The 21,334-nt window shown below is 53.2% G+C and overlaps 1 protein-coding gene across 1 annotated transcript; it reads left to right on the forward strand.

Annotated features, from left to right (window-relative positions):
- The first annotated feature begins 5,329 nt into the window (after positions 1-5,329).
- Positions 5,330-12,681, forward strand: CLEC3B (C-type lectin domain family 3 member B). The gene is made up of 3 exons (XM_090284620.1): positions 5,330-5,575; positions 8,339-8,437; positions 12,099-12,681. The coding sequence occupies exons 1-3, from the start codon at positions 5,467-5,469 to the stop codon at positions 12,497-12,499; spliced, it is 609 nt and encodes a 202-aa protein (XP_090140746.1). The 5' UTR covers positions 5,330-5,466; the 3' UTR covers positions 12,500-12,681.
- Positions 12,682-21,334: the final 8,653 nt, after the last annotated feature.

Below are 21,334 nucleotides of genomic sequence, written 5' to 3' on the forward strand. Positions count from 1 at the left end.
CAGAAGTAGGTTTACAGTTGCGAGGAAACAGCTTATGCTTGTGTTATTGTTTATTAACGATTGTGTCATTTATTTGTGTGGCAACTGGAAACCTCCTTGTGCCCACTCCTCTATGTTAGCGTCTGTCTCTCCCACCCACACCTTCCCTCGAAAGCCACCCCTACCTGGGAGCGGCGCACAGCCCAGGGGAGACGAAGGCCCCGAGTGGGCGAGGGCTCTCCGGGAGAGGCGTCGATTAGAAATTTCTGAGTGTTGCAGCCTTCAGAGAGAATATGGGGAGAAAAAACTGGAGGTGAGGACTGGAAAATAGAGCGGCCGTTACATAAACACCAGGGAGAAGAACATGGAAGTTGGCCAAAAGGCAATTAGAGCTTGGGGATGGAGAGGGGGAGGGTAGGCGTGGAAAGAATGTGATGTTACAGAATGTTAAAATTCGTTTATTATGTTTGTGACTCCTTGTCTCCCCAAGTCATGTAAATTCAAGCCTGTAAAACATATGGACTTACACTATTAACAGCAGTTTGCATATTGCTCACTAAGTGGCCTCGCGTATAAACTGCCAACAGAACATAAATCTCTGCTCTTTCAAACTTTCCGGAAATAATCTGGCAGTGTGTATTAAAGGCCTTGAAAATGTTTGTTCCCTTTGACCTCATATTTCCACTTCTGGGAATGTAACCAAAGTAAATAATTCAAGACACAAGGGAGGTGAAAATGCAAAATATAAAGTTCGTGCCAGTATTATTTCTACCCCGCAAAGAATGGCCTGTCTTGGCCTGTGCTGGGGAATAGAGGGGGCAGGGGACCCTGAGGGTGTCAGACCAGCGCCATGGCTGGAAAGGGGGTACACATCCTGGCAAAGAGGTCTGATGTTCCCCCTGAAGCCCGGGCCTGGCAGTCACCTGGAGCTGAGGAGGAGAGCTACCAGACCTAAACAAATGGAAAAGGTCACAGCTCTCCCAAAATCTGTGGGATGTGAGGTCACAAGGTGAACCTCTGCTCCCCAAAGTGCAGAGACCAGCAGGCAAATTCAGAGACTCCCGCCTGGCTGGGGCAGAAGCGCCCTGAAACCCTCGTGGGAACCAGACGGGGAAGGGAAGCCGGAGGTACCGCTGCTGAGCGGCTGGAGGGTCCATGTGTGCAGCTCTGACCACGAAAGGCTCCAGGTTCTTTACTTCGGGGAGCTCGACCTGGTCCTCACAGCAAACTTTGGAGAAAATACCCCTCATGCAGGAGGCGGGACAAAGGGACCTTGTTTAAATATAACAAGACCTGCCCTCGGGCAGACTTGAACCAGAGCCTCAACCTGCTGGGGTTTTATCAGAAACTAGCTGACCTGAGGAAGGGAAACCCCGGCTCCAGCCAGCTCCACCATCCTGTCCCACCGGAGGACAGGATGGGGGCTGGCAACCGGACTGAGAAGCACCATGAAGTTCACAGATCAGAGACCCAGAGCCTCTGGAGGAGCGCATCGCAAGGTCACAGAGCGCAAGCAGAGGCGATACATGTTGAACAAAGGACAGAGCACCCGGCCAACCAGGTTGGGAAAAGACCGGGTGACTTTCTCAATGACGGTCATTGAGGCCACGGTTACAGGCCCTTTGTCTTTGGATTTGACTAAGGGCGGAGGCTGCCCTCGTGACACTTGGAGATGCTCAGCCTGGGTGCTCCCACCTTGGAAGAGCACGCGCAATGCTCGCCGCCTCCGCAGGCGGCCCCGGTCCTGCTGACGCGGCGCCAGTGGGGCTGAAAGGGAACATCTGTGCGGGCTGAGCGGAGGGGTGAGGGTGCTGCCGGGCCAGCAGTTTCCGTGCTGTTTGCGTGGACACGGGCGGAGTGGCCAGAGCTTGGTTTATGTAACTCAGACTTCCAACAGTTTGGAGGGAAAAACCAAAATGACAACAGCCAAAAGAAACTTGAAAACTGAACTGTGCCTTTTAGACCTCTCCTGATTTTCCTGCCTTGGGGAAGTTGGTGTAAAAACGCTGGGTCCAATTCTATAAAAAAAAATAAAAAAGAACAAAATGCTGGGTCCTGGGGGTGGTGTTTTAGTGCAGGGACACTTCCTGGAGCGTGGGTCACCTGTGCACATTAGCCCAGCATCGTTCTCTGGGCTGAAGTCACCCCCGCCTGTGCTGCTCTGCTGGGCTGCAGAGGCCTCGGGGACAGCCGGCACAGAGATCTTTCTTGCTGGGAGGATGAGATCCAGGGACGCCACTGAGGCTGGCTGTGGGTCCCTTGCAGTGGCCACCACGTACAAGGGGACTGGGGTATTTAATGTCCATAAGCTCAATCTGGCGACAGTGAGTCCTGATGGCCACAGAGCCCATGCACCTGTGGCTTTCTGACTAGAGTGTCCAGTCCGACCGCAGGCAGGGCCCTGAGAACATGTTTTGCTCTGGGAGCCGCACCACAACACAGACAGCAACAAGCAAAATTCTGTCCCAAGGTGGTTTTCCAGAAGGTCAAAAGTCCGGGAACCACACGGTAGAGGAACAGTTGGGAGCAAAAGGGGAGAGGAACTGGGAGAAGAGACAGCCAAGGAAAGGACACGACAGCCTGTTTCAGATACTCGCCAGCCTCTTTCCTGCCTGCTCCCAAGGCCGTGCCAGGGACCCCAGGGAGGTTTCGCCAGCCTGTGGGCCTCCCCACAGGGGGACTTCCTAACAAGCTGAGCGACTGAGGATGGAGCCAGCGGCTTTGCAGTCATGAGCAGCTCGTCCCAGGAAGGATGTAAGTAAGCACGCAGAGGCACCTGACAGGGTCAGTGGGCGCGACATCCCACGCCTCTCCCAACCTGCTTTTAACTCAGGTCCGGGGACAATGGGCCCCTGCAGCAATTTAAGAGTGACAGGCCTGATCAGGGTTATCAAAAACGGTGATCTAATTTCCACGCTTACATTGAACAAAACAGCACTTCTAACGCACACATAGGATGCAGGCATCCCTTTAAAATACCGTTCTGAGGGTGCTACGGGCCCTGGCGAGGGGCGCGCGTGCAGTGTGTGATGAACCCGTCCCCCCTCAGGGCAGTTGCTGCCTCTCCCGGGCTGCGTAGACCCTCCTCGGGGCCCAGGCCACCCCTACGCTTGAGGAGGTTCAAGCCAGAAGACACCTCCCTGCTGGGGTTTTACGGAAGTCGTTTTACAGCACAGGAGCCGGCGGAGGAGCGCTGTGTCTTTCATGTGTGTGTATGTGCACACGACTGCGAAGCCTGCGGGATGAAACACCAAAGACGGGGCTCCCTGCTAATGGAAAGCTCTGAGCGAGCGTCCTTCCTGAAGTGCAGGGCACTCGCTGGCCAGGTTAAGTAGGAAAGAGGGAAGGTGTGCTCCCGCCACGCCTGGGGGCTGACAGACAGATGCTTCACGTCCTCGCTGTGACCTCTCTGGGCACTGCCCCTGCTTCGTCCTCCGTTTATGAAACTAGCCCGATCCTCACTGGACTTTCAGTTCTTTACTTATTTACATCCGTGTGTACCTCTCTGTTTCCCTCTCTTATTGTTCCTGTCACTATTTTGATGCTCAAACCAGCCCTGGTTTTGGCCCCTGGACGAAAATACAAGCTGACTCTGTGTCTTACTGGCATGCGCCCCTCCTTCCTTAAGCACCCCCTGCTTTCTGGCAAAACAGCTTGTTCCAGGCTCATTTTCTGCTTTCCCTGTCCAGCTGGGGAACCAACCGTTTCTCCGCGGGGCTCTGGTTCCTCTCCGTGGAAAGCTGTATTTAGGGGCCGGTGCTTGGCAGCTGGGCGTGCTCAGGGCTTTGGGGGGGCTGCTGGTCAAGGCCCTCCCTGTGGCCGCGGGGAACGGGAGGGCTCGTTTCCATCAAACGTAGGGATTCGGTTTTCTGAGTTGAGGTCCAGAATGGCCCCCAGATGGCTGCCGTGTTAATCCTACACGTGAGATTCCTCCCGGTGGCCTCTGTTATCTGCACCTCCCATCTCGGACCCTAAGGAACCTGGCTTCCATGGTCTTCAACAGATTTACTTCCTCGATGGGTGCCCTGTATGCGCCCCATCTCTTCCCCTCTTGTCACTTAAGGTTTCTCCACTGTAGGGTCCCTCTTTCTCTTTGTAATGAATACATATTTTGTAGGCATCTAATCTGAGACTGAGAATACCCCGTTCCTTCCCTCCTCGCTGGGCTCCCCAAGAACACCCCTGCCACCCTGCTGGGACCTGATGCCCACACAGGCCCTCCCTTCCGGGGACGCTCTTTTCTCCCTGCTCTGTCTCTGACAGCTCTGGGCACCATGACTTCTCCCTGTCCCAGTGTAGTCACCTCCCCTTCAGGACTAAATGGTTGAGAAATAGCAGGTGAAGACAGGGGAGGACTCGCTTGTACTTTTCACCAAAGATGCATCAAGTGCACAGGGGCAGGAACACAAAATCGTCGCAGCGAACATTCTGGCCTGTCGCGGACCTCCGACCAGCAGGGTCCATGGCACTGTGGGTGAAGTGAATAAATGCACACGGACTGCAAGAATCCTGTGGAGAAGAGGGGACAAAACTGGCCACTTTCTAGAGGAGAAAGCGCAGTGTGCCTCGGCCTGAACAGGCTTTTATTAACTCTTTAGGTGGATTACATCCAAGAAAGTTAGGAATCACTGTGCCAATCATTGCCTTATATGATTATTACTTTTATATAACAGAAAAAAGAATGTTACACATGCATGCATGGTAAGGATAATTCATCTAGCCACATCCTGTTCTTAAAAATAAGCCCAGAATAGGCCCTAAGAAACTGCTTCAAGGTTACACACTGAGTATCTGTTGTTCTCAGCCCAGAATGAGGGGGGCCTTTAGCAGAAAGCAAGCTTTTAAGCTATTATAGAAACGCAGGCCTGGTTCCCCACGGCAGAACCGGTGTGTGGAGTGGGTCCTGCGTGCCACCATGCCCCCAGTGGTTTTCCAAATCTGGGGCTGAGCTACATTTGCCACCACCAAGCACCCCGGCTCCCCATACTGGTCCATCAGGTGGCCAGCCCCCATGGGGTGGAACTGTTCTTTAGCCGCCCTGCTGCTAACCTCTGGGCAGCCTGGGCAAGTCCTTCAACCTCACTGAGCCTCAGTTTCCTCAACTGTAAAATGGGGAAATGACAGGACTTCCCTCACATTGCTGGTGGGAGGCCTTTCTGAGCCAGTGCCCGGAACGGAGGGACCCCGCACCTGCCCAAGGTGTGAGCTCTGACGACTCATGCGTTTTTCAGAATCCTAGAAAAAAACGACTGTCTCAGAAGGCAGGGCCAGGACGCGGGGTGTGTGTTCCCTGGAAGGCGAGGCTCTGGCTCCCAGGCCTCCCCCTTGTGCGGGCGTGTTTTGCTTTGCTTTGTTTTGTTTTGGCACGCCCGCGGCCAAGTCTGGGAGGGTTTCCTGGACAGAGGTCCTCGTGGCAGCTGCTTAAGACTTGCAGCCCTGGTCCCGGCGGCCGCTGCTCTCCCACCCAGGCTCACCGCAGGCAGCAGCATGGCGCTTTGGGGGGCCTACCTACTCCTCTGCCTCTTCTCCCTCCTGACCCAGGTCACCGCTGAGCCACCATCCCCCAAGGTCAAGAAGGCTGCAAATGCCAAGAAAGGTAAGGAGGGGCCCGGGGCCCCTCTCCATCCTCCAGGGAGCTGGTCACCCTCTCCTCCGCTGGTCCTCGGGCTCATCTTCCTTCTGGGTGAGTCCAGAGAACTACTGATGTGCCCCCTGGGGCCTGGGAGGGCCCTCCGATAGCAGGGCCAGTTGGCAGAAATGTGAGGATCACTGACTCACAGTCAGAACCTTCCAGATCATCGCAACTGACATCTGCTCCTCTCCCTCTGACCCCCTCACTATTTTAGAGCAATCAAACCTCTTGCTTGGCAGTCTGGAGATGCTCAACCCTCATCGGAGAGAGAGCCCATGGCTCTGCTTTGAAATCTCCGATCCTCAGTTTTCTCAACTGTACAATGGGGGTTGTGGCATTTGCTCCAAGGGTTGTCATGAGGATTTAATGACACAGAACATGTAAAGTGCCTGGCACCCAGGATTGCTTGGTGCATTGGGGGTAAGAGGAATGAGTTAATTCTCGCTGGGTTCTGTAGTGCACAGCACCCTTGAGGAAGTCAACATGTTCAAACTGAGGAGGGCGCTGGAAGCAGCATTGTGCTCCCTCTGTTGCCTCTGGGGCTTGGGGTGTCCTTGGGTCACCTTGGCTGTGGCACGGGCCTGCCCTTGGAGCCTTGCCTGCAGTGAAGTCACCCCGGCTGTGTTGCGACAACATCTGTGAAATGCCATGGCAATGAAGGGGCTGTCACCTGCCCCCCGGGCTCAGAGGCTGGGAACGTGCCAGGTGGAGACATGGCAGCCAGGTCTATAGCACAGAAAACACAAAGCAAGGAAAGGGGCACGGGCTCCCCCTCAGGCCCCTCTCTGATCCTCCTGTCCATGGACAGTTGCCACTGGCCAGGGACTAGTGAAGTACAAAAAGTGCACCAGGACCAGGAAGACCCACGGGGCGCGACAAGGAACAGGGCAGAGGTGATGGAAAATAATCTCCGAGGTTTGGTTTATAAAGTAAACAAAGAAAAGTTCAAAACAGAATGGATACGTTGCTGACACTTGTTTTGAAAAGCTGATTTATATGAAAATAACATACTTGTACATGCACACAATTTTTCTGGAAGGACGAGTAAGAGTAAGTCACAGTGTCTATCTCTGGGAAGAAAAACGGGATCAGCCTGAGGAGAGGCATGAGGGGAGGGCTCAGGCGGCTGGAACTCCAGGGGCGGCATGGCCACACCTGGCCAAGGAGCACAGGTGGGCAGGATGGCCTCAGGGGGTAACACAGGGCCCCCCCCCCCCACACACACACGCCTTCCTCGGGTGGAGCGCTGCACCGTGCTCCTTGGCCAGTCCCTGGAGGGCCCCTTGTACACACAGCCACCTTGGTGCACATTACAAAGGTGCGCCTTTGAGCTGACAAATTACAGAAAGGCACCCCTTTCTGTGGTCTGACCCAGCGCAGCCTAGGGCAAGCCTTAGGCCTGGACATGCGCCCCCACTTGACCCCTTAGCCGAGTGCCTGTGTGCAGCGCCCGACTTGAACCGCCTCGAATGGCCCCCTGTGCAGCTTGTCATGTGACTGGTACAGAGCTGGTGTGGACCAGCGGAGGCAGAGGTCCAGGGTGAGGCACATACAACCCCGCCAGGCCCCCTTCCCAGCCCCAAGCCCTCCTGTCTCGGCCTTGCTCATCTGGGCACCATTTTCCTGCTACTTAATAAGTCACATCACTAATTTCTGTAGACACAGTATGCTTTTTGCGTGTGTTTCCTGCGGTTCCCCTGCAAAGGGGTCTTACGGATGCACAAAGGCTCTGACCACACCCCTCATGACTGTGGGCTTCATGCAGGCAGAGCCAAAGGGGCCGTGGGAGCCCTGCCCCGCGCTGCCCGCTGCGGAGCGCAGCCTCCCCTGAAGTCCCCCGGGGTTTCGGAAGGACGGGTCCGCCCACAGAGCTCTCCACTTACACACATGTAGAAAGAGTTCGTGCCTAAGCGGCTCCCAACCCCAGTCCAGCTGGGTCTGGTGTCCACACTGGGAATCTGCCCTGCCAGTGGCGGGGAGCCTTGTGGCCCGGGCTTTGCGCCAACCCTGCCAGCTGCCGGCTCTGCGATCTTGGGCAAATGGCTTCGCTCGGGCCTCGGTTTCCTGTCTGAGAATCTGTGAAGCGGTGGCATAGACGCATTCATTACCCAGGTCCCAGGGCTGATGACAAGCCCAGCACTGTTCATGCACTTTCTTTCTCTTAGTTTCTAGTCTTCCGCAGAGTCCTCTGAGGTGCAGCTGCCACCTTCCCATTGCACTGACGAGGGACCTGAATTCAGAGAGGCTGAGCACCTTGCTCCAGGTCATGCACATGCACGTGACCTCAGAGCCGTGCGCACACGGACCTGTGCTGCCGCCCTGGGTCCCGGACTGACCTGGGCCTCTTCCTCCCGCCAGGGGCAGTGAACCAGGGAGGTCTCCAGGGCCCCCAGCCCTGCTTCCTGTGCTCCGTTCTCTTCTGGAGCTGGGAGGGGGTTTGGATGGTTGGGGCTCACTGAAGACTCTGCCTACGCCCCAAGCCCAGCCCCTGCCAACCCCACCATCATGGGATCCCTGGGGACCTCCCTGAGCCAATGCAGTACAGGTTTTGACATGGCAGGAGCAAGTGACGGGTCTCTCTGCAAGAGGTCAAGGTCGAGGAGAATCGATGCCCCTTGTCCTTTGTGGTTGAGGGGTAGGGTGCACCCCACCCAGCCCCTGCCCTGCTGCAACCCTTCCTACCATCCTCACCTGTCTGTGATCATCTAAGTCCTGACTTCATCCTAGATGTCGTGAGCCCGAAGATGTTTGAGGAGCTCAAGAGCCAGCTGGAGAGCCTGGCCCAGGAGGTGGCCCTGCTGAAGGAGCAGCAGGCCCTGCAGACGGGTGAGTGCAGGTGGCAGCCATCCTGGGCAGTGAAGCACCAGAGAAAAGGGCTCAGGCAGGCAGCTGGCAATGCACCTGCAGGCTCCGGCTAGCACCAGAGCTGCTGGCTCCGTTAGGCCAGCCCTGTAGGCCAGGGCACCCGGTTCAGGGAGGCCCCTGCTCAGCCTGATTCCTCTTGGGGAGACCCCCTGACGTGGGGGAGTGGGAGTGTCCCAAAGGACAAAAGTTCTCCCACAAGAATCCATCATCACCCATGGGAAGTGATAGCCCTGGAGCGCTCTGTGGGGCAGAGGTAGGATGCTCAGGCAGGATTTATTGTCTCCATTTTAAGGACGGGCACGGAGAGGTCCTGCTCCTTGCCCACCCTTCCCACCTGGCTGTGTAGTACAGCTTAGGACCTGGATGAGAAGCAGCCTGCCCAGTGTGTGCTGGGTGCAGGGGAAGGCAGGCTTTGGTCTTCCTGGCCCCGCACTAACCAGCCAAGCAGGGATGGGCCAGATGGGAGAGCGGCGGCGCCTGGGGGCACCGTCACGGCCACCTGCCCCAGCACTGCCTGGCCAGCCCCCCTGCGCCACTATCCTCTCTCTGTCTCCACTGTGTTCCTCTCATATCGTCTCCATTTTACGTACACCAGGGCCTCACCTAGTCCTCTGTGACCTCGCCCTGGAGAGCACAAAGAATGGAGACTAGCACTGACAGGTAACACTTACTGACGTGAGCTCACGGCGTGCCTGGCCCTGCACTAAGTACTTTATGTGCATTGACTCATTCCACCCAGAAAACCCACGCAGTGGGCTCACTGCTACAGCCCCGCCCCCACCTTCTACCCAGAAGCTGAGTCTTGCCAACAGCTAGGACAGCAGAGCCTGGCTCTTAGCTCTGTTACGCTGCCTCCCAAATTATCACCTGGGAGTCACCCTGGCTCTTCCTGAGGAAATCTACAAACCTCCATGGTCCACAGCCACACTCTCACCTGCTGCTTCTCTTACCAAGGTACATTTCTCTCCTGGGCCTTGGGCCCTCCCCTCCCCTCCCCTCCCACCTCCCCAGAAACTTCCAAGATCCCTTTCAATGGGCAGTTTTTACACACACCCTGCCCTCTTTTCTTGCAGCATTCACATTGCCATCCTTCTGTCCCTCTAACATGCCACACTCTGTCCCTCCACCACAGGGCCTTTGCACATGCTTTTCTGGCAGCCTGAATGGCTCCCCCAAGATCCACATAATAAACACCTCCAGCATCAACATCTCAAAGTCTTTAATCCCTCGTCTCAATCAGGCTCCTCAGCTATAAGCTCTCACAGAAGAACATAAAGGAAAGAACATCCTTTACCTCATGTATTGCCATTTGTAACGTTATATTCACTGGTTGGTTTATGTCTGCCTTCCGCACTACACCATGAGCCCCGAAACACAGGGGCCGTGTGTGCTTCTGGTCACCCTCGTCTCTCCCGCCACCCTGCCCAGCGTAGTGCCTGCCACATAGCTACACTCAGTAAATCTTTGGTGAAGGGAGGAAGGACAGCTTGCTTCACCTGGCAGATGGGGAAAAAGAAGTGTCTACCATGTTTTGGCTTCAAGTAATAGAAAACCTAACTGTAGCTTAAACAAAAAGGTGAACCTGGGGGTAGGTAGCTGCCTTTATTCAGAAGCTACACTGCCTTGTTCCAAGATGCTGGCCCAGTTCCGGGCATCCTGAGTGCATTACAGGCAGGAAGGAGAGGGGAAGGGGGACCAGCCACATCTGTCCCATTTATCAGCAAAGTCCAGCTCACAGAGCTCTGTCATATGACCACCTGTAGCTCCAATGCAAGAATGAGCTTTTGCAGCTTTTGCAGTGGAGACAGACAAGTGGGGGGAGTGGGAAAAGGGGGTGTTGGCTGGGTCAACCAGTGTTGGAGCACAGTGCCACTCCAGGCCTCAGTTTCCTCATCTGTAAAGTGGAAGGGATGGGGATGGATTTGCAGGACAAGCCCTAAGATCCCTCTCCTGTCTAAGCTTATTGCTTGTGCAAAGTCCATGTAACCCAGACACCATTTTCCCCCTGAGGTGAGGTGATGTGGTGGGGACCTCCCTGCACAAAGTCTATGGCATAAGGAAGTCCCTACCAGCCCCCCTTCTTGGCTGATTGCCAGGAGGTCCACTGTCTCCCGGCCTCCTTGGGGACCTTGTCCCTCTCCTCCGCCTCTCCCTCACGACCCCAGCTTGTAAATCATCTTGTCTATAACCCACCCAAAGCATGCCTGAGCGCCGCTGACCTAGCCAAAGAGCAATCCCCCTCCCACCATCGCCCCTTTTCTCCCCCAATCACCAACCACATGTGAGGTCCCCACCCAGCACACATTCGCCTGAACCCTTAAAGGATGTGTAGGAAGCCAAAGAGGGGTTGCAGGCAGAGGGCACGGCCGGAGCAAAGGTATAGGAAGGGCCGGCATGAAGCCAGGGATGGTGAACAGGGTGTAGCAACCGTGTTAGAGTGATGATAAGGCACTGAGAAGCGGCATTCATGGAGGGCCAGCCCTGGGACGGTGGGGGGGGGGGGGGCGCGCTGCAGGTGGGGTTCCCAGAGAGCAGCCCTGAGATAGAATTTAGCCTGCAGGAGGCTGATTAGGGGTTACTGTTAGGATCTGCTCCTGGGAGAGAGAGGTGATGGAAGGAAGAAGGGGAGGGGGGACAGAAAAAACTCAGCAGCACTGGGGTCTCAAGGAAATCCTCAGCTAATAGCAGAGGGACACCAGACAACAGGAAGACCCTGCAGAGCTGTCCTGAGTTGGGGCTCCTTTGGTGCACGCTGGGTGCGGGCTGTCCTGGGAGGGGACATGGCCTTGGGCAAGGTGGCTGTCTTCCGTTGGGGCGGTTCCCAAGGGGGCTGAGAGCTAGGGGCTGTCTTCCCACAGCATGTCTAGCATCCTTCATCCCCAAAGGGGGTCCAGGCCGAGGCAGTGTGTCACAGTGTCCCCAGCAGGAAGGAAAGGCAGTGTGGGGCCAGATGGGGAAGGGCAACGAGGCCAGCTTGCACGACCTGCAATGTCGCAGGAGGCAGAACGGCTGACTTGGGACTGTGTGTGAGTCACCTCAGCTCAGTGATACACTCCGGAGGGGTCAGCTGCCCATGGGGTCATGCAGGTATTTGCTGAGTAAGTGGAGCGGGAGTAACTGTGTGAGCCAGGGGATGGGATGGGGTGGAGTGCAGATCCAGCCCTAACATTTTGGGGGCCAGCAGCAGGAGGACAAACGGAGCATATGCCCCATCTGTTTAAAAATGTTAGAAACCAAGGTACAAACCCAACTGCCGAGTAAACACAGTCTAGCTTCCTAATTCTAAAGGGAAGCGCCCTTCAGAATGATTACCCTGCCTTTGCACTCTTTCACCCCTGGAGGGGTGTGGCCTCAAGGTCCGGGGTTTGGGGTGTCTGCAGCAGGGGGGCTGACTTCACCCCAGCAGCAGGAGCACCAGGACCTCTTCAACGGGGGCCTGGGCTCTGCACGGTGCCCACCCCAGCACGCCCTCTGGCCTGGGTCTGTGTCTGGGTCTGGGGACCGTCCAGGGCCGATGGGGTGGTCAGGGACAGGATGGAGGTGGGTGGGCCTGCTCTGGGCGGGTGGCTCTGTGGCTCGGGGACCCGGGGACCTTCGTGACGGCCCTTTCTCCCCCTCGCAGTCTGCCTGAAGGGCACCAAGGTGCACATGAAGTGCTTCCTGGCCTTCAGCCAGGCGAAGACCTTCCACGAGGCGAGCGAGGACTGCATCTCGCGCGGGGGCACGCTGGGCACCCCGCAGACGGGCTCGGAGAACGACGCGCTGTACGAGTACCTGCGCCAGAGCCTGGGCGCCGAGGCCGAGATCTGGCTGGGCCTCAACGACATGGCGACCGAGGGCGCCTGGGTGGACATGACCGGCGGCCCCATCACCTACAAGAACTGGGAGACGGAGATCACGGCGCAGCCCGACGGCGGGAAGGCGGAGAACTGCGCGGCGCTGTCGGGCGCGGCCAACGGCAAGTGGTTCGACAAGCGCTGCCGCGACAAGCTGCCCTCCATCTGCCAGTTCGCCATCGTGTAGCCCGGGGACCCGGGGGCGGGGCTGCGTGCGGCCGGGAGGCCGGCTGATGGGGCCCCTGGGAGGGGCGGGGCCCGGGGGCCGGGGGCGGGGCCGTGCGACCCTCCGGCCTCGCACCCCGGCTCGCAGACGCCCTCCAGCGCTTGGAGCCTCCCTTTGCAAATAAAGTTGGTGCAGCTTTTGGAGAGTGGGTGCGTCTGTGCCGGGTGCTCGCGGTGGGGACAGGGCGTGTGAGGGCGGCTGGGTGGGTTCTCGGGAGAGGGGCTCCGCGGAGGCAGGGGAAAGAGATCCCGGACTGCTGCTGCCTTTTTCTTTTATAACTTTTTTTTTTTTTCCATATCACTTCCTACCTACAGAAAAGGACCAAGAATTCCTGTATACCCTTCGATCAGGCTCTCCAAACATGAACATTTTTCCGTCTTCGCTTTATCCTTTTATTTTTCTGAACCGGTTGACAGTGGATTGCAGGCATGATGTCGCCGCTCCCCAGATATCTATCTGAGTGTGTCCCTGAAAGCAAGGTCGTTTTCTTACATAACCAAGGTCGTGGGAGGAATGAACACTGGTATAAGATTGTTACCTGAGTTACAGCCGTATTCAGACCTCCAGCTTTCTTTTTGTAAACTCCGCTTTCCTCTGTTGGAATCCAGCATCCCTTTCCCAACTTCAGGGCAGCGGAGACTCCCCCACATCCCTCCTGTCCTCGATCCCTTTCTGGGGTACACTGACGTGCTCAGTCCTGCTGGGGGTGGGGGTGGAGTCAGAGCAGAGGCTGCCCACGGGGGAGTTTCAGCCCCCTCCTTGCCAGACACACTCTGGTTGGTGCAGAAGCCAAATATGACAATTGCCACCATTGCCCGGCTGGTGTGTCCCCCTCCTTCCCAGTCCTCACAGAAAACTCCATGTTTACAATAACAGCTCCCACTCCCTCTGCCCACCACGTTGCAGGAACTTTAATATGTTGTCTTATTCAATCCACCCAGGACAAGACGTGTTATTATCCTGAAGAGAAAGTTGAGGCTCAAGGAAGTTTAGGGACTTCCTCTGTCACACAGCTAGTAAGCAGCCGAGCCAGGATTTACCCCAGGGCTGATCTACACGGGCCTTGGTCTGTTTACCATCACTGTCATGCTCACTTTATGTACTAGAATATTTCTGAGAAAAAGCATCAGAGAAGTGGCCTGTGATCCCCAGAGGCTATTGGCCAGCTCTGGACAAGACGTGGCTTTTCCAGTCATGTCGGCCCCGCTGTAGTGACACCTGGTAGGGGAAGCCTTCCTCATCCCATCAGCACGGCATCGCCCACCCTCTGGACCACTGCAGCATGCTTCCCTGCCTGGTCGTCCTTTGGAAGGTTTCGCCTTCAGTAATAAACCCGTAACAGTTGGATTTGATGTGTGGTAGTGGGAGACGGCATACTTTGGGCCAGACAATCTCCTTGGCATTCACAGAAACTGTGAATTTAATTTAATTCCACAATTATGGGAAGAGGTAATGAGGTAATGAGGTCATCATAGGTGCAGAAACTCAGGCTCAGAAGGGGGGTGTGATTTGTTTAAGAAGGCGCGGCGAGTCAGAGGCAAAGCTGAGGCTCAAATCTAGGTCTTGCTACTGAGCCTTGGGCTCTTGGACTCCACTCAGCGATCTGGCATGAAGTAGGTGGATTTTCAAAGTTCCCGAAGTGCGTGCCTTGGTGCCTGAGCGTGGGCCCTCGGGAGAAGCGTCCCTGGGCACCTGTTGGGCAGGCAGCGGGAATGACTCACCTTCAGCAGCAGGTGGCAGCATGGGCAAGAGAATCGTTACCCATCTTTAATTGGCCACTTCTGCTCTTCTGTCTGGGACCCTGAGACCTGTGGACTTCAAGCCAGGTACCCCTGTCTTGGGATCTTTATTATAAGTTTTGACGTTGTGTTCACCATGGATTTCTTTGCATTAATTTTGATTTTCAAAATATCTCATTCAGGCATTATTTATCATGATTACTGAGGGTTTTTTTTGGGGGGGGGGTGCTTCCTTAAATTTTGAGCCCCAGGGAAGTGTGTCACTCACTTTGCTAGTGCCGGCCCTAGCTCAGATGTACAAAACGTGGAGAATTTTCCAGGGTGTCTATGAACAAAGATAAGAAATCAGTTTCTAGATCTTCAACTTCTATGTTGCTTTTTCACAACCTCCGCTTCCCTCTCTGCCACGGGGGGTCGCCTGGTCAAACAAAGGGACGAGTTGAAATATTGGTGTAGGTATTGAAGAAGCAGAAGACTGGGTGGAAACTCCTTTTGCTGGGTTTCCAACAGAGCACTTTTGACTTGACTCTGAGGAGTTCAAGTACAAGTGACATCCTGCTTTTCAGCCCCACCAATCGATGTACCTGATCAGTTTTTCAACATTTATAACTCTAAAAGTGAAAAATTAAATTGGTATTGATGCTAAACCCTGCTTCATTCTATGATACGTGAACCAATTAAAAAGAAAAAAACCCAGACACTATACCTGTGATGTTTTGCTCAGCAGGGGGATGTGCAGCTGGAGACTCCTGGGCAGAGAAGGGGTGTCCTGGGAGACCAGGGCTGGCCTTGGTGGTGCTTGCTGTGGGATCCTGGATAAGGCCTGTGGGGCATCCTGGCCTCCAGTTTATTCACCTGCAGAATGAGGGTTAGACTAGATACTATAGAGAGAACATGTAAATGAATGAAGTGAGCACGTGATGCTGGGGGACAGAGAGAGTGGACATTTTTTAGCCCAGATTATATTATCTTGGGCTTGGAAGGGACCAGAGTCCTTTCAAAATAACCAATCAACTTCCCAAGCTTTTGTGGGCTTCTGATGGGCCCACCTCCTAGCCAATCCATTCTTTCCCAGGCTGGACTGACAGGCCTCTATGGTCACCATTTGGCTCCTATAGCACATGTGCTTTTCTCCCTCTTTATTGTTCTGTCCCTCCCCCCAACTAATCTGTGGGGACAGACCAGTGGCTCCCTGGGGAGTGTGTGAAGCTGTACTACCTGGTGAAGCAAGCAGGCTTACGCTCCCGAGTTGATTATGGTTAATAATGTCCGATTCCCTTTGCTCCCTTTCTTTAGTAATATCTAGCTCCCTACGCTAACAGAGAGGATAATTTTTCAAAGAACATCCTTTGGTGGGGTTGACAGTCCATCATAGGTCTGTTGAGTTCCAAAGCCCACATACCATCTGTCATATACATGAAGTCCTTGAATCTTGAAGAAAGTGTTCAGATGTTTCATGATGTGTGAAAGGTTTGTAGAAAGGAATTGACGGGAATGTGCGTGTGTGTGTGTGTGTTTGTGATTGGTAGCTGGGGATCCTGTAATGTCACATTTTTCCTTCCAGATTTTCTAGAGCTCTTTCCGAAGCTTAACGTCAGGTTCTACATCACCTACTTGTCATGGGTGACTCATTTACAAGCATGGTTCATGACTCCTTCTTTCAAGCTAAAAGTCATGGCACAACCCACAAAGCAATGAACCCTTTTCTCCACTAGAATGCACTGGTGTTCCATGCCATCCGGTGAGAAACATCTCGTAGGTCAATGACTTCCTCAGATGAAAGACCTGAGGCAGAGGGAGGTTAAGTGACCAATGATGGGAAACAGAGTTTGCCAAAGAGGCCTCATGGGAAATTCGATGATTTTAAGCTGGTTATTTTTAAGAAACAATGACCCAGGAAGAAACTTGACCCTCTCCATTACCTGCCTAAAGGATTTCCTATACAAAAACCTGCGTAAGGAAAGGAGCTTTATAACCAAACCCACAGGCTGCCCCGATTGAAACGGAACCCACGGGCTGTTCAGTTATGAGGGCCCCAATTGCCCGCTTCCAAAAGCATAACTCTCAATACCAGAATTTGGTGAAAAGAAAAGGAATTGTTTATTTAAAGGTTATACAGATTAAGATTAAAGGCAGATTTCTGCCGTTAAGTCTTATTTTCTTTAAAACACCCACAAACACATAGTTCTGCCTCCCCTCTTGCCAAACCAGGCTAGTTTTAGAATAGGAAAGTCAGAGGTACCGTTTTCCTACTTCCCAGACACAGTTCAGCTTTACCGGAAGCTCCCAATCATTGGATCCTGATTGGAGACCTTTTGCCTGTGTCACGGTTCTCTCCATCTCTAATGCAGAACCACATGGAGTTCCCAGCCTCCTTGTAAACCGCATGGAGGTCTCCCTTCCCTTTCAAAGCTGCACGGTTCTCTCACACAAATGCCTGCTGCCTTATTTTTAAGTCCCTGACTGCGGCCTGTGACGCAGTGGGCAGGGTGACTAATTGTGGCCACGTGTAGAATTTTACGCAGGCCCCGTAAGCTTTATGTCATCATTCAATGGTCAAAGACCCTCCTATCTCCTAGGGGACCCCGCTCTGTAACGGCATCACCTTAGCATCTACCTTCCCTTTGAAGTCGCAGACCCTTGACGCCCTCTCCTTAGCCCAGAATTTTATATAAGCTTCAGTTGCCCCATTTGTCTGGGGTCCAATATTCTCAGGGAACTCACGTACGTACATACCTAATACATTTGGTTATTTTCTCCTGTCAGTCTCTTGTGTTAATTTGATTGTTAGGCCAACCAGAAGAGCTTAGAAGGGGGTCTGGGGCATCAATTAGACAAAGCTTCTTATTTCCGTGAACAGTCTACTGTTAGGAAGTGACTGTAACGAGTTGTCTGGCTCAGGGGCTGTTTCAGGGCTGAGTCTTTCCATCCAAAAGGTCATGTGACAGAGTGAAATGCTGGCTTTCTCTGATGGCCTTCAGGCTAATAGCTCCTGCTATAGATATGCTAATTAACTGCAGGAATCCTGCAGGAGGCTTGAGTCTTTGCAAGAGAAAACCCTTGTCAGAAGGCCACCCTCCAAGAAGTGAAGAAATACACACTGTTTATTTATCAAAAATTTATGGGAGTCAAGGGACCAACTGGGAACAAAGAGATTTCGAAATTGCTCGATTTTCCTTGGTTTCCTCTTGGCACCTAGCTGTCTTGCTGTCTTCGGACCACACTCTCTTCCCTTCCCTTGACTTAAAAGATAGCTGAATTTTGGGCTCTGAAGATGGAATTGAGGATTCATTCTTCCGTCTTCTCAGCTGATGCCTTCCTGATGTATTGAGTATTGGCCTTTCTTTTGAAGCATCGAGCACATGAATTGTGTGCCTATAACAGTCCCAGTCCCTGGAGGTCTCCCCACTAAGCCCAGTAAGCCCATTATGTCATGCATGCTGCTGCTTTCTTGCGAGAAGGACAGTTTCTCAGCCTCAGCGATGCTGCCATCTGGGTGGGATAATTCTTTGCTCTGGGAGCTCTTCTATGCATTAAGATGTCTGGTAGCACCCCAGCCTCTACCCATTCACTAGATGCCAGCTGTGACAGCTAAACTGTCTGGAGACATTACCAAATATCCCCCGGGGGGGGGGCGGGCAAATCAGCCCCTACCCTACGCCCTGTGGAGCAGTTGAGAAGCAGCTAGGGCCAGGGTACCTGCGAAGAAGCTCAAACAGGAAGGAACCGTGCAAGACTCAGTCGTTGAGGCAGACCTTATTAGTTCAACGTTTTCCAAATTCCAAATTCGCCACTTCATGTGACTTATAAAGAAACCATCATTATTTCCCCAAGTCAAAATACAGGACACATGACTAAACAACGTTTTTTAATCACCTCGATGAACTGATTTATTCGCCAGCAGTATACAGTTTCCACGACATTTGTATAGGGTTCTCTCTCCTCTCTTCCCCCGTTTATCCTTCACAGGCATTTCCCTTAATAAAAACTCTGGCGTGTTTAATTTCCTCAAAGCCTCGGCTTCTGGGAAATCTTGAGCTGCTTCGACAACTCAAAACAAGTGGCACCAGCGCCTGGAGAAACATGGCCGAGGAGGCGGGTGCTCAGGTGCTGTCAGAACACCTACTGCAAGGAGCAGAGTTGACTGATAGGGACACAGGGCCAGTCTTTCTTCCCGTGCCCGTCTTTGGGCAAGGATTGAGCAAGGCAGAGACATCCGTGCTGACCCATGCCCGCCCCGCCAGACTAGGGGACTCCCTGAATGGGGATGTTGAGCATGGGGATGCCCCCACGGCCAGGACAAGATTTCCTCAGCACTGTGCTGTGGTCTGAGGTGCTTCTCCGCAGGCCCCCTCTCCCTGTCCCTCCACTCAGGCGTTCCCTGCCGACTCTGCTCCCGGGAGGGAGCCTTTCCTTCCTCACAAGTATTTCCCCCAACAAATCTCTTGTACTTCTAATCCCGTTTTGCTGTCCTGTTCTCAGAGGCTCAGAGAAGGCATGGATTCCCTTCACTAAAAAATAAGATTAAAACAGTGTGTAGCAAAATTCTATCCCAGGTAATTCAAACGGTTGTGTTACTTAACATCAGGACATACGAGAAAATTACAACGTACGATCACACTACCTATGTTTCCCGAGAGAGGGGCTTGTGAGGGTTACCTATATTAAGAATGGCCACTCATTGCCTCTCCACCCTGCTCCCTGGAACTCCTTCCAATAATTCAAATGACACCTGCACACCAGTGCTACCCTAATCCCTTTCTTCCTGCCAACATAGCTTTGGAATCCCATTCTCCCCAGATAAGGAGCTGAGCCCTGGATCCATTCAGGTGACAGGTGTGACTGCTCTGAGCTAAGATGCTATTTCACCCCTACCCCCAAGCAAGTCCCCGTCATTCTTGTTCATCCATCCTCCTCTTCCCCTGCCAGGTGACAACCCTTATGACCCTTATCCCGCTGTGAAGCTGTGAGACTGGGACACAGAGCAGGCCAGAACGTGAGGACCAAGGCGCTGCCATTGCAGGGAGACAGACAGAAGCAGCGCTTGACCGGGGCTCACAGCGAGGCTGTCACGTGCCCCCGTGGAGCAGAAGCCAGTGTCACCCACCCGTCAACGTCAACATCACATGAGGGTGGACAAAACGAGACTGTTCTGTAATCACGTCTGCGCACAGACCACGACGAGGCCACTGTGCAAACCATGTCCCTCACCCCCTACCCCCAGCTAAGGCGAGTGATGGCCGTCTCCTTGCCAACTGCAGCTGGGGCTCTGCTGCCTTCGCCTTACCAGCCCAGGGTAAGAGCTTGACCTTGGAAACTAGAAAGATCTGGGAGGGCTGGGGGCTGAGGGAACCCAGGGTCCTTGGGTGGGGATTCTTGCTGTTTTCATTTCAGGGTGTGTGTGTGGTGGGGGTGGGGGTTGTCTGGGAAGGAGATGTCTCTAAAGCACCAGGCAGTCCTTTATTTAATGGTGTCTGGTGGTAAGAGCCCTTTTATGGGGATTTGCTGGAAGAAGTTGACCAACCAAGGAGATAAAGCTCACAGACTCCCTCTCCTTTTCTCTTGTCACGAATTCAGCATCTTGGGTGGCTGGTCACTCAAGTGCCAAGGGCAGTGTTTGGTCTGCAGAAGCTCACCCCTGGCACAAACATCATCTTCAGCACCATCTTCCTGATTCTTTGGGTCCTCAAAGAACTTGGGGAAGGGGACCTGGAGACCGTCAACTCAGGTACTTGAGACGAACAAAAGCATCGTAGTTGTGCCTGTCCTCTCTGCCCCAAACCCTGGGTAGGAGGAGATGGATCAAGAATGTCCCAGAGAGTCACCCAGCCCACCTGAGCCTGTTTGCTTCTTTGTACTCCTGGCTGGCTCCAATATGGGTTTCCTGTCCCCTTCAGGTGAGATAACGCTAGATTGTTATTCTTTTAAAAAACTAATAAATTGGTTTTTAGAGAGAGAAGGGAGAGAGAGAGAGAGAGACATGGATTTGTTGTTCCACTTATTTATATATTCATTGGTTGATTCTTGCATGTGCCCTGACTGGGGATCGAGCCCGTAACCTTGGTGTATCGGGATAATGTTGTAACCAACTGAGCTACTTGGCCAGGGCACTAGGTTGCTGTTCTTAACGAAACAGTAGTCCCTCTGCACAGGTTTGGAATCCAGATTAAATCTCTTACAGGTGCAGAATCTATAACCTTCTAGATGCTCTTGGCCTTCAGCATTCCCAAAGTCTGTGAGAGAGTACATGATTTTCTCTTTCGGTATCCAAAATGAAAGTTATTAGTGAAAGAATAATACTGAGAAATCATTGCAATATGTTTTAATTAGTTTATAGATTAATAAAGCATGCTTCTAAATCACTCACCATGTAGCCTGTTGCCTAGGGAATTGGGCTAGAAACAAAAGCTCAGAATTGGGAAAGCCGAATAAAAATTGGCCAAGAGCCTTCATCACATTTTGTTATTGCACCTCCAGCCACAGCCCCACACTCATGCTTCTTCTTCTTTAGAAGCATCTTAACAGCTCAAGAAAGCACGCCATGCGTGTTGAATGAATGAGCGGATGCTGCTACCTGAGGTTTATAATCTCCTCTTTTTGCCCGCCATGCCCAACCCACCCGGGGTCTGTCCTCCCCTTCATGTAGCACGTTACAGGGCAGCTTCTGCACTTGGCCCTAGCAGAGTGTCTTGCACACAGTAGGTATTCAGTTAGAATGAACTGAAATAACTGAACTGAATTGGATGCCCAGCAGAATAAATACCACACAGTTCAGCGCCACCCACGCTAACATTCTTTATGCAGATCAAAGCAGCCGTGATGCCGTGTGCAATTATTGCTCAACCCTGGACAAGGATCTGAAGACAACTAGAAATATCTTGATCTATTGGTGCAAAAAGTCTATGCTTGCAGTGTCTGTAGCAAGTGTAAATTTTCATCTTAAAAATCAATGTCCCTGGCCTGGAGAAAAATATAAATTAGATTGTATTAAAAACAAACAAACAAACAAACAAAAAAAAACCAAAGACTTTATTAAAGGAGCTTGTTATCTGTGTTA

Source organism: Furipterus horrens, unplaced genomic scaffold (assembly GCF_987537825.1).
Source record: "Furipterus horrens unplaced genomic scaffold, mFurHor1.1.pri manual_scaffold_7, whole genome shotgun sequence".
In the NCBI taxonomy this organism is placed as follows: Eukaryota; Metazoa; Chordata; class Mammalia; order Chiroptera; family Furipteridae; genus Furipterus; species Furipterus horrens.

Bases quoted from the DNA above. Each gene is read 5' to 3' on its own strand.
- CLEC3B (XM_090284620.1), top strand. From the start codon at position 5,467: ATGGCGCTTTGGGGGGCCTACCTACTCCTCTGCCTCTTCTCCCTCCTG. The intron at 5,576-8,338 runs GTAAGGAGGGGC...ACTTCATCCTAG, and splicing joins GGCTGCAAATGCCAAGAAAG to ATGTCGTGAGCCCGAAGATG. The intron at 8,438-12,098 runs GTGAGTGCAGGT...TCCCCCTCGCAG, and splicing joins GCAGCAGGCCCTGCAGACGG to TCTGCCTGAAGGGCACCAAG.